This window comes from Alternaria arborescens, assembly GCF_004154835.1.
Source record: "Alternaria arborescens strain FERA 675 chromosome Unknown contig_20, whole genome shotgun sequence".
Classification (NCBI taxonomy): Eukaryota; Fungi; Ascomycota; class Dothideomycetes; order Pleosporales; family Pleosporaceae; genus Alternaria; species Alternaria arborescens.
In genome coordinates, this window is record NW_021167875.1 from 106,012 (window position 1) to 117,842 (window position 11,831).

The window sequence follows — 11,831 nt, forward strand, 5'->3', positions numbered from 1 at the left end:
GAATTCGAATGCCGATTCATTATTCGCGACAAACAGATCTTTACTCAGCCGGCTTATCCTGGTATCGTTGCGAGACGCGTCCGACTCGAGCGGTGCGAGGCGAAGACTTCGAGGATATCTTTTCCAATCATCATTGCTATCGAACCTTAATGGACACATTTTGCGATTTCCGCTATGTGATCTGCGCGTCTTTCATTTATAGCGAGCGGGATTGGATGGTTCACCGGTAGGCTGTAGCCGCTCGGCCGCAGCTCAGTTGTCAGGCTCGACCGGTAGCCCGCCCAATAGAATCTGCCCAAATGTGCACTAGGAAAGCAGCAAGTCTAGTTTTTAATTTGAGCTACTCAGGTATCTGGGAGGTCGAGGGTGCCTCGCTGTGCTGGTGGGGCTCGGGTTCCCCGCCTAGCCGCCTAGCCGCCTAGCCACAAAACAAGGGCGACACTTGATGTTTCCCCAGCTGCCCCGCCACTACGCAAGTGCCTGCCCGAACTTCCTCTGCAAATCTACAAGCTCATCCTGTTCAGGTCAGCGCAACCGCCGCTCGCAATTATTCTCTGGAAATGCTTACACGGGTAAGCTCTCTTGGGACTTTGACTTTCCACTTCTCTCCTTCGTCGGGTATCTGGCAGAGATCGATCAGCATCGCTCGTTTCTTTGTTGTGGGAAACACCTTCGTACAACAATTTCATAAGTGGCTGACCCGAACATCGAACTGAGGAAAGCGACCAAGACATCATACTCCACTGTATAGCGACTTTCGATGACCTGTGTAATCATTATGCCTGGAGTGGTGTAGTGTGGAAAATGGCAAACGTCCACTGGGCTTAACTTCATGAGGTGAGCAATGCCTTGGGTGATCCGAGCGTAAGGTTGCTCAGCCTCGTCTGTGCACGAGGCAGACCGCGGTCCTCGAGAGTCCTCGTTCGTCCAGGTCTAGATCCAACTGCAGCACTGCCACAGCAACCAGACATTCACTGACGACTGGTTTTTGTGCCTTCGTAAGGCCTCCTTCATAGCAGCACATCGATGTTGTAGCGTTGTTCTAGCAGCAAACGACTTCGACACCGTATTGTGCGACTTAGAAGTTTATCGCGTATATTGAGGCAGACAAGCAAATGCCATGGACGCAACTCCTTACATGGCCTTGAAAAGGCCATATCCTTTCGAAATCGATCTTGCGCCTATGCCACATTACGAGCAACCACAATATGCTCGTGGCATGACATCATTCAACGAGTCGTTGCGTCTTCTGGGCTCGGTACGACTAATGAAACCAGACTAGATCATTGTTCTAAGTTCTTTACAGATCATCGATGTGAAAGCCCAGGCTCGACGGGAAGCATGCAAATTCATCCACCGCACATATTCTCTTGGATCGAACCAGCATCATGTTACTTTCGAGATCCTCGCGAAAGGCGACTACTTTGAGCTCTCGAGCAATGGATATGAGTTTGCGCGTCTTGACAAGACCTTCTGTAGCGAAGCTCGCCGACTCGTAGGGCTCGAAGTCAGGTTCCAGGCGTGTATGGAGCGCAAGCTATGGGAGGAAGTCACAAGAACTTCCCAATCATATGCAGATGAAGTAGTAACGTTCTCCATTGATGTGAACTTGAAGAGCCTGGTTCATCATGCTGGTAAAGTCGGCAATATCCTCCTTAGCTCTGGCATCTTCTTGCAATGCCCTGCGCAGAATCCTGCTGGAGAGACGTACTACAATCCTCAGATTCTGCAGATCGAAGGATTCCATGAAAAACCCGACGAAATCATGATTGAGGCAGATGATGCACCAACATCTGTTGTCATTCCAGATGGACCAACTCAGAGTAATCCGAAGCCGTTCCTAAACCCCCAAGACCATGTTGAACAGATACTTGATTCCCTTTCTCACACGAATATACTGCAAGAGATCCATACCGACACTAGTCGCATCAAGAGCAAACTCATGAAGCAAGTAGCACCGAGCTCACGTCGATAAATGTATACTGATTCATGTTACAGGCACCAAGAGATGGCGCTGGACTTTATCGCACAGCGAGAAAGCGGTCGGCCTTCCACGGAGCTTACCTTTTGGCGGGAAAGGCGTAAAAACGGTGAATCCTAGTATACTCTCCTGATGCTCTTGCCTGAGAGGATGTAGAGCTGATTACACGATAGTTTCCAGCATGTATTGACAAAGTCCGAAGCCTTTGAGCGTCGGGAAGCTAGAGGGGGTATCCTTGCAGATGACATGGGACTGGGCAAGTCATTGACGATGTTATCGGCCATTGCCAGCTCTCTCCCAGAAGCGGAAATGTTTGCGAAAGAGCCACCAGACGCACTGAGGCCCTCACGAGCGACCTTGATCGTCGTCCCTTCTACGAGTAATTGGATTCTGGGCTAAGGTCCACCGAGATCGGACGAGAAGCTGACTTCAGTAGCTTTGATCGATAATTGGATCGATGAGATTCACACGTAAGCCCTTCATTCCACGGCCATGGTCCAATCAACTGACACCCGCAGACACACGTATCCGCACAAAGTCACATTCCACAGACACCTCAGTGCGGAACGACATGCAGAAATACACCTTCTTTTCGATAGGGACGTTGTATTCACCACATATGCCACAGCCTTGGAAGACACCAAGAAGAACCCATCACCCTTGTCTCGAATTCACTGGTTTCGCATTGTACTAGACGAAGGTAGGACCTTTTTTGTCTGAGTATATCTCTCCTCGCTGACCAGATATTATGCAGCGCACAAGATACGGAATCAAAAAACCAGGATGTTCAAGGCAATCCAGGACCTTCCCGCGCATCGTCGTTGGTGTCTCACTGGAACGCCTATCCAGAATCGTCTCGAAGATTTGGGCAGCCTAGTTGCTTTCCTTCGACTCACAGAGCTAGCGCGTATATCAACTTTCCGCACCTGCGTCATCGCGCCAACGCTCACTGATCGGTTCACGAATTTGCAGACAGTACTGAGAACCATCTGTCTTCGGCGAACTCGAGAAATTCTTGGCCTACCTCGACCGATAGCCCTCCCACGATTGATCAAGTTCTCTGATGAGGAGCGCCGTCAGTATACCGATCTATATGAGCATTATAAGAGACAGGTGCAGATGGCCGTTAGTGGAAACGGCAAATTCGCTTCTACTACCCTTCAATCCATCCACAAATTGCGGATCTTTTGCAACAATGGCCCAAGAGGGACACGAGATGAACTGGTTGAGTCAGACGATGAGATGCTCTCTTACCTGGTGCAGCTTGCAGAGAATGTATGCGCCAAGTGTACGAACAGTGTCCTCTCTATCGACAAGGTGGAAGGTCGAGATCGAGGCAAGTTTATCCAGCCATGCAGACATCTTGTCTGTCACAGCTGTTGGCCTCAATGTGTGGCGAAAGGAAAAGGGACATATTGTCTACTTTGCGCATCGGGTCATTCTCCACCAGATTTTGCTACCCATATCGAGACACAAGGACTCTCTAGTGGGACGAGTGAATCTTTGCTCCCATACCCTTCCAAACTGTTAGCATTACTCGACGATATTAAGGGAGCGCCTAGGAACAAGTGGTGAGTTCCTCTAGCAGTGGTCAAGATACATCAGTTAACAGAATCGCCAGTATCGTCTTCTCTGCCTGGAAGAAAACCTTGGACCTCACAGCTAAGCTTCTTATTGAAGCTGGCTTGGAGAATGACATGATTTACGGAAGCTTAAGCTTGAAACAAAGACTTAAAGTGCTGAAAAATTCCAAATCTCCGTTCGGACCAAACATCCTCCTGATGACATTGGGTACTGGCGCAGAAGGGTTTGTAAACATACTGGAAGGAAAACGTCAAGCGCTAACATACTTAGGCTTAACCTGACCGTTGCGACACATATATACCTGCTCGAACCACAATGGAATCCTTTCGTTGAGTTGCAGGCAATGGCTAGAGCGCAACGTATCGGACAGACCAAGCAAGTGGTTTGCGTACGATATGTGACGGAAAGGACTATCGAGCAGGTTAGAGTAACTCGAGTTCAATCGGTTGCGGACGATGGCTAACATTATGATAGAGCGACGTATTGAATCGGCAAAAGACGAAGACAAGACTCGCTGGTGGAGGTTTCAAAGATCAGAACATGAACGATTCACTAGTGAGACAGCCAACCCGGCAAACTCTCAGATTTATGCTGACAGTTAACAGCAATTCTTTGGTGTTGATGCAACACACATGCAAAACAATGCTACGAGGTATCGACGTCGTGCCTGATACGGTATCCCTTTGAATCATTGGGGACTATCAAGCGCTTTAGTTCTCCTCGCCTTGAGAGCGGCAGGCGCAAGCCGTTGTCAGACATTCGCAGCACTTAGGCAACGAGAACATCCTCTTCTGATGGATCGAGATACTGCTGACTCCTGGCCTTGACCTGCAACAATCGTCGACCGTGTGCGCAGTTTCACAGGGTGATGTAGAGGACTTTGCGGGTCTTAGACAAAGCGACATAGTTTCCGCTAGGTTGCGTAGCTATCCATATATACCTAGGTAAAGATCGGTTGCTCTTTACAAATCTAGCTGCACATATCTGCTACCTTCGCCTCAAACTCAGCTTCGCTAAGTTCTCGCAACCCAACGAGTGAGTTGTCGGTATGCTTATAGTGTGAATTGTATTTCCCACTTAGCAATATTCCCTTGATAAAGGAGAAGATACTGGCCACGTCACCCTGCTCCCTTAACACACCTGCTCTCCTCCCCATTTCAGTCTCTGCATCCTCTATTTTGACAACAGACCACTTGGTCTCTGGCTTTGCGTACTTTTTGGCCATTTCCAAGTATTGTTCCTGAGACACTGCGTACTCGTGGACGAAGACGTTGCGGTTCTTTGTAGCCTCTAACTTCCTCAAAGCACTAGCGACAGCCCTGCTAGTAGCAGCCAAGCTCGTAGTGCTGACGAGAGCTTGGCCGTCGTCCCATATCTCTGCATGTTTGTGTTGCCAATCGATTAAGAGGTCAGACCCCAGGAACTCGGTGGAAGCTCCGACGGAAAGGATAGTGTATTTGATTGAGCGAGCGTCGGCTTTGGCGTGGAGGTGGTTTTGGATATCAATCATCCCGCGATGGTAGGGGAAGTGGCCGGCATTTGGATCCGTAGTCAAGGCTCCGAAGTCAGATGGTATAAAGCGCTTGACGCCGGCCTTGATGGCAGCATCGATAACCAACTTCTGACCGGGGATAGCTTTCATACCGACAGTCGACACTATTGCATCTTGGCCACGGAAAGCAGCTTCGAGGCTGTCAATAGAGTTGTGATCGACAACTGCAAATTTAACCCCGGCTGGAAGACCATCTTTCTTGTTCACTGATCTACCGAGATGGATCACTTTGAAACCAGCATCGACGAGAGCCGGAAGGACACTAGATCCAAGTAGGCCCTTCTAGAGACGGAAGTCAGTGGAGATCTAGACAAATGTCCTATTACCACGGACACTTACGCCGAGAAGTACCACGCTTTCAACAGTGCTATTCTGAAGATGGAAGGGAATCATTTGGGATAAGAGGAGGTCTTTGTTCGTTTAAGCAGCATACGAGATATTGATGTCGGGTATACCTATATAGTACATTTCTTGATATGTAATTTGAGCATGGGGCTCATGTTTCGATGCACGGAGCTGCAGAGCAAGTCCGCATTTGAAATCATCTTGCACTCATGTTTGTAAGCTTAATCGGGAGATTACTGCATAAGGGAAACTGGGAAAGAATACATCCGTTTTGTATCCGCCGTATAAGCCGATTGCTAATACATGTATTAGAGGCAGATGCACAGACGTGGAACTAGTGACCTGCAACCAATCGCCTGTTTTCTACTGTGCGGACTATACCAGATATCCTTGCTGCGCCGCCGCTCCGTTACGGATGCAGCGATCGAAGATGCGGGACTCAGAGCAGCAGATAAGAGGGCTATATCCGCGGAACTTGTGAAGCTAAAGACGAGACGTTTGACAGGCCAGTAGGAAAAGGGTAGGTATAGTAAAGCAACAGTGGGCAGCTGTGATTGTGACAGAGATCGCTCAATATAATGGGCTTTACAGTTTAAAAGCCGATGCGGATTCCAGCAAACTATGGACTGAACTCTTCTACACACTCTTAAACAGAGTGTTAATCTCTTCAATAGTGGCGTTGACATACTCCTCCTTGTCATAAAAGTCGATATGGTAGGCATTGGGCCAAATGACCCGCTTGAGACCCTTGTTCTTGCCGCTGAGAAGTTTAAAGAGCCTGTCAGCATGCCACTTATTCGCTGACTCCTCACCAACAACAATCAACAAAGGTTGCGTAAGGAGAACATCTGCAAATCCCCATGCATCCCAGCCCATAACGAAGGGGACAGAACGAAGAGCCATTTTGTTCTGAGAGTTGGGATGTTGTCCTCGTGATGTGAAATAGTACTCGTGTGTATCCAGCGTATCGCGACCTGGGTTGTCGCCCTTGGGCGGGATGATAGGAATAGTGATCGCTTCATTGGTTTGAGCCTCGGACTGGATCCCGAGCGCGATCTGATCAAGGGCCGCAGCTGCATGTGCAGGGTCTCCTTTTCCATCAATGCCAAGACGGGCGCCATCGCCTCCGTTAACAGGACTGACGATGGCAACAGCCTTGAAACGGTGGTCACCCTTCGCTGCAGCTACAGCGTATCCCCCACCTGCGCAGACGCCAACTACAAAGAGGCGACTAGCATCCACGTCATCCAGTCGTTCAAGATAGTCCGCCACAGCAGACACGTCTGATGTTCTCACTGCAGGGTCTTCAAGGTGGCGGGGAAGACCTTCCGAATCACCCTGATGGGCTGCATCGTACGCAATTGCGATGTAACCCTGTTCGGATAGCTTTTTGGCGTAGATGCTGGCGCTTTGCTCTTTAACACCTCCGCCTGGGTGGATGACGACAACTCCCGGAGCTTTTCCCGAGATAGAGACTGGCTTGAAGAGCAGTCCGGCGAGCTTGATACAGCCCTTTGGAATACTGATCTTCGACATTTGGATCGAGTTTTAGGTAACTTTGCTTTGCTGGTGAGGAAGAAAGATGAGGATGAAAAATGTGAAGAGAAGGAAGGTAGTTGGGTACTTAAAGCTTCTGCAACTTCTATATCATATCCAAGGGGAACAAGGTTTTATCATTCTTAATAGCAGGAGGAAAGTTAGTGTACGGACGAAAGTGATGATGTCTTTTATCGATCTGATAGCAGTTCGAGCGAGATTCCGGATCAGTCAATTCCAGCATCCTTCCAGCGAGAACATTGAGGTGCCTTAGCCAAATTGGGCAAGCTCGGTTTTATGCGGAGAAGCCATGTTCGATCTATACCTAGGCATGCGCTACGGGACAGATCCCGATAGTCAGTTAGCTTAACATTATGGATGCCAAGGCAGGCTCTGCTTGATTTTCTTTTTGATTGGGTTTTCCACCCGGAGATAAGATGTATCCTACTGCGGACGAACCACGGTCTGCCTAGGTAAGCTAGCTGGAAGCGGACTAGTGCTCAAAATGGAGACTGATGTTTGCGGACGAACCAGGATCAAAGCGAACACAACATGGACTTCTTGCAACGGCGTTTGCTTTTATCCACGAAGTCTCTCAAATAGAGCATATTTTCCAACACCTTATATTGTTAAGGTTGTCCTTTGACATTCACAAACCTTAGAGTTACTTCATTCCTTGTCCCGAGCATCGATCCCAGTTAAAAGATACCACAATGCATCTTATCCTTACTGGTGCTACTGGCCTAGTTGGTGCCGCAGTGCTCGACAACATGCTTGCGCAACAGTCGATAAGTCGTATCTCTATACTCAGTCGACGTCCAGTTGCGATGGCAGAAGGACACGACAAGGCCAAAGTGATCATACACAACGATTTTGGAGTTTACAGCGAAACGCTGCTGGATGAGTTGCGCGACGCAAAAGGATGTGTATGGGCACTGGGTGTCAGCCAGAACGACGTCGACAAGGAGTAAGTGGAATACGAACGTCGAGTTACGACGCTCATCGTGGCCTTACTGTGTTCGATGTGTTAATTGTAAAGTGCAGGAAATATATCGAGATAACGCATAATTATACACTTGAGGCTGCCAAGGCTTTCTCGACTTTGCACCCAGACTCACCTTTCACCTTTGTGTACGTCTCTGGCGAAGGCGCGACTCAATCACCAGGGATGTTCACTCCGTTGTTCGGACGTGTGAAAGGGCAGATAGAATCAGCACTGCTCCAACTACACAAGGATCGCCCTCAGTTCAAAGCTTACAATATACGCCCTGCAGCTGTTGATTGGAGAGAACATACTGAAATCCATGATTTCATTCCCAAGCAACCATATACCAAGAACGTATTGTTTTCTGCTATCAACGCTGTATCCAAGAGTTGGATGACGCCTACAAAACCTATGGGCAAGATTATGACCGAACTTGCGATGTCGTCTGGCGCTCCTATGCATGACAGCGACATGGGAATGGAGGGACGACTTATATCCAATATAGCTTTCAGGAGAATGGCTGGTCTTTAGTTGAGGTTGTTTCACGACCTAAAACCTGTTGGTATCTTAATCATGCAACATTATATAAGGCAGAGCTTAGATAGCGACCTCGGCACGGCTCTTGTTGGAGTGTACGAGTCATCGATCGATTCTACGGATTACTTCTCTATGTAGGTAGTACACTAGTGCACGTGGTAGGCACCAATAACAACATGAGATGGCTCTTTTTCCAGCTCTCTTACTTGCGGTCTTGAGAACCGTTAAGCCTGTTCCGGAACTAGCACCTTCCGTTCATTACTGCCTCAATGTCTTTGATGACATTCTCGATTGGTGTCATGTAGTCAACTGATTTGTGCTCATGACCGAACAAGATGCTGACCCACCAATTATCACCTCTATGGGCTGGTGGATATTCCGGGTCCAATAAGTCCGCGCTACCCGAGTCGCCACTCAAGCATGGGTCACAGCGCCTGTATCCAATTCGTGGTACAAAAGACCAGCAGTAACCGGGTTTCTCTCTGCTGACTTTGTATCGACCGTCGAGTTCGCCCATATTGCCGCTTGGTCTACCCTTGCCGCAGTAGATGGGATTCAAGAGTGATTGTGTGCAGTTTAAATCGGCAAACTCCCAGCCGCTTGTTCGTCCATGGAATGCGATTTCGCACTCGAGTTCCCGTGGGTTGGGGATGCGGTAGTAGTTCGCACTCTCCATATCATCTACGCGCGTTTTGCCCTTGATCCCACCCGTTAGTTTGGTGTGCTTGGGATCTTCTGAGTTGTTGGACCACTCCAGCTTGGGGTCGATCTTGATAGCCGCCCAGTCCATGGGCCACGTTACAGTTGGATTCTTCACAGTATCCGTTACGGCGTTGCCCCCGATTCTGGGAGCTTCTAGCAGACATGCTCCTGACGCGGCCGCCAAAGTTCCTGTCTTGATGTCGTGTTCATCCACGATGTTCTGCTCTGCTTGCCGTCTTGTCGCCAAGGTCTTGTACCTGGAGATCTGGTCGGGGAGCCAAGCCTTCCTCAACACAGCTGTCTCTCCTTTTGAACCATCTTCCAGATCTTGTAGATCCTGTATCACTTGTTCAAGTGCCTCTCTGGCCGGTTTTAGGACGGCGGTGATATGAGCCTTTACTTTGTTGTGGTCTTCTCGTGATAGGCATTTGTTGATTCTCTGGCAGATTGTGCGGCGTCAAAGGTTTGTGCCCATCGCTCTCTGTGCGTGGATGTCAGTGGGAGCCCTCGTGTGAACTAAACGAACTTCACTTACCGGCGCTCAGATTGGTGCGTTCGTCCACGGCGGCGTGGTAAGCCGTTATTCCGTACGTCGTCTCGCCCTTCTCTCCATCATGTTAAAACGTGAAGAAGCCACCCAATGTGCCTCCGCCCTCTTTTTTTTTTTGCCATAGCACTCCGGGGAAGAATGTGTTCTTCGATGTTACCGTCGTTGAAGGCTTGGTCTCGAAAAACACTCGTCTAGCTTTGCGGAAGATGACTGCCTTGGCTTCATCAACGAGACCAATCTGGGCAGCGTTCTCGAGGTTTGGGGCTTCGAGGGGATTCTGAACAAAAGTGCGAGCTTGATTTTTGGGTGGCGGACGACCTCTGGAGCGCTATGCGTTGTCGTCCATGGTCTAGTGCAAGGATATATGGACGTGGGTAAGAATTCCCAGGTTGCGACTGAGCGTAGTTACTCAGGCGGGTAGTCGTGTGAACACTTGAGCCATGTGGGTCGGATGTTTAGACGCTAAGAAAGCGCTACCATGACTAAGGAAGGTAAGAGAGAACAACCAGAACACCGTGAGAGCAGGCGTGTGTGATGTACTGAGCAGGCAAAATAAAAAGATCAAAAACATACAACAGCGGGGATTCGCTAGTGGTCACCCACCTAACTACTAATCCGCCGGTACACTGCTTGTATATGGCTGAGCGGACGGGAAGCCTAATTTTCAGTGTCCTATGGTCGTATGTATTAGAACAACTAAAACATCAATTTATCAAGAGCGTCATCGGCGAGCAGCGCCGCATGGGTATCGCTCTATCTAGGTACATGAGATGTGTAGACCTTGACACCTTAAATCTTCCCATACTCAAGTTACGGTTGCCAACCATGCCATGTAATATGACTGCATGACACACAAAGACTCGCATGCCTGAAGAAAGTCGTTCCGTCCACTCAAGTCCGGTAGATTGTACCTGATTTTCCAGGATGAGCCTCGTGAGCCTCGGTAACACCATCATTGCAACATCACACCCTTGCATGTCGCGACCCCAACTATTTCGTCATGCCCTAGCCCATCTCCTTTCTAGAAACCTTGAAGCCTCGAAACGGCATGAAAGCCGTTTAGTTGGGGTACGGCTGCACGCTTCCGCTAATTCTCCGATCTACAGATCTCTAGTCAGACACAACACCGGGTAAATTTGAATACTAGATCAACAGGGCCGAATTCTCGGCGAATTAGAGAGTGTTCTGTAGTGACCCTAAGATGAGAAGAGGTAAGCTGTGACGGCGTAGCGTATAGCACTTGCACTCCAAAGGGCAAGAGCGTACGTCTTGACATTGACATAAGGTAATGGCCAGCTTTACGGTGAGGGTCAATTAGATGAGTGGAGATCTGCGTTGAATCGCCGTTGAAGTAGCCCATAAAATACCTTGTTCCAGCCATTTGACTCCCGTTCATAGCATCTGGACAGTCCATGAGATACGATCAGCACTGCAGTCATCACCAACGCTGATAATCCACTACTTACAAACCCATAACACAACATGTATTTCCTTAGTCTCTGTTTCACTGCTCTCTTAACGATCGGGGTCTCTGCATCTCCTACCCTGGACAAACGCGCAATATCTTGCCTCAAGGTCGGCGCCACAGCAACAGCATCATGGACCAATGCAGCCGGCCAGTCATGTCGCTGGACCGGCGTTGTAGGCAGCAACTTTGGAGCGAACAGCGTGAATGGTGGAGAGTACGCAGTCCAACCTCTCATATTCCTCCATGTAATATCTAACATACTCCACAGGTACAGCTGTAATGGCCGCTGCGGAGCAGGCTGCTCAGGAACCGCAATAGGCAACGTGTATACACAGGATTGCTTCTCGCACGATGTGTGTTCGTGGTTCAACAATGCTAGTGGTGGCGCGAGGTAAGTTGTCCTGGAGGAAGTGGCAATGAAAGGATCCTCTTGCTAATACGGTGTCCAGCGATCCGAACTGCGGTGCTGCGTACAATGCTGCGGTTGATGATACAGTTGGTGGCGCTATAGCAGGCTGTGGACAAACGAATCCTTCGAATGCTGCTGTAAAGCCAAGTACAAACCCAACGTGCTCGTAGGGTGGCAAGGGT

General features: G+C 49.2%; 7 protein-coding genes across 7 annotated transcripts; 3 read left to right on the top strand and 4 right to left on the bottom strand.

Moving 5' to 3' along the window:
• Positions 1–468: 468 nt before the first annotated feature.
• Positions 469–643, bottom strand: AA0111_g8173 (hypothetical protein; the record flags this gene model as incomplete). Its single annotated transcript, XM_028654591.1, has 2 exons — positions 469–516; positions 569–643. 2 exons carry the CDS (start codon positions 641–643, stop codon positions 469–471), a joined length of 123 nt encoding a protein of 40 aa, XP_028504071.1.
• A 477-nt stretch (positions 644–1,120) lies between these two features.
• AA0111_g8174 (hypothetical protein) lies at positions 1,121–1,975 on the top strand (the record flags this gene model as incomplete). The annotated part of the gene is made up of 2 exons (XM_028654592.1): positions 1,121–1,258; positions 1,307–1,975. 2 exons carry the CDS (start codon positions 1,121–1,123, stop codon positions 1,973–1,975), a joined length of 807 nt encoding a protein of 268 aa, XP_028504076.1.
• Positions 1,976–4,535: 2,560 nt separating this feature from the next.
• Positions 4,536–5,510, bottom strand: AA0111_g8175 (hypothetical protein; the record flags this gene model as incomplete). Its single annotated transcript, XM_028654593.1, has 2 exons — positions 4,536–5,399; positions 5,457–5,510. 2 exons carry the CDS (start codon positions 5,508–5,510, stop codon positions 4,536–4,538), a joined length of 918 nt encoding a protein of 305 aa, XP_028504077.1.
• Positions 5,511–6,098: 588 nt separating this feature from the next.
• AA0111_g8176 (hypothetical protein) lies at positions 6,099–6,998 on the bottom strand (the record flags this gene model as incomplete). The annotated part of the gene is made up of 1 exon (XM_028654594.1): positions 6,099–6,998. One exon carries the CDS (start codon positions 6,996–6,998, stop codon positions 6,099–6,101), a length of 900 nt encoding a protein of 299 aa, XP_028504074.1.
• A 713-nt stretch (positions 6,999–7,711) lies between these two features.
• On the top strand, positions 7,712–8,514 carry AA0111_g8177 (hypothetical protein; the record flags this gene model as incomplete). Its single annotated transcript, XM_028654595.1, has 2 exons — positions 7,712–7,965; positions 8,043–8,514. 2 exons carry the CDS (start codon positions 7,712–7,714, stop codon positions 8,512–8,514), a joined length of 726 nt encoding a protein of 241 aa, XP_028504075.1.
• Positions 8,515–8,761: 247 nt separating this feature from the next.
• On the bottom strand, positions 8,762–9,310 carry AA0111_g8178 (hypothetical protein; the record flags this gene model as incomplete). The annotated part of the gene is made up of 1 exon (XM_028654596.1): positions 8,762–9,310. One exon carries the CDS (start codon positions 9,308–9,310, stop codon positions 8,762–8,764), a length of 549 nt encoding a protein of 182 aa, XP_028504068.1.
• Positions 9,311–11,254: 1,944 nt separating this feature from the next.
• On the top strand, positions 11,255–11,819 carry AA0111_g8179 (hypothetical protein; the record flags this gene model as incomplete). The annotated part of the gene is made up of 3 exons (XM_028654597.1): positions 11,255–11,454; positions 11,509–11,631; positions 11,690–11,819. 3 exons carry the CDS (start codon positions 11,255–11,257, stop codon positions 11,817–11,819), a joined length of 453 nt encoding a protein of 150 aa, XP_028504069.1.
• Positions 11,820–11,831: the final 12 nt, after the last annotated feature.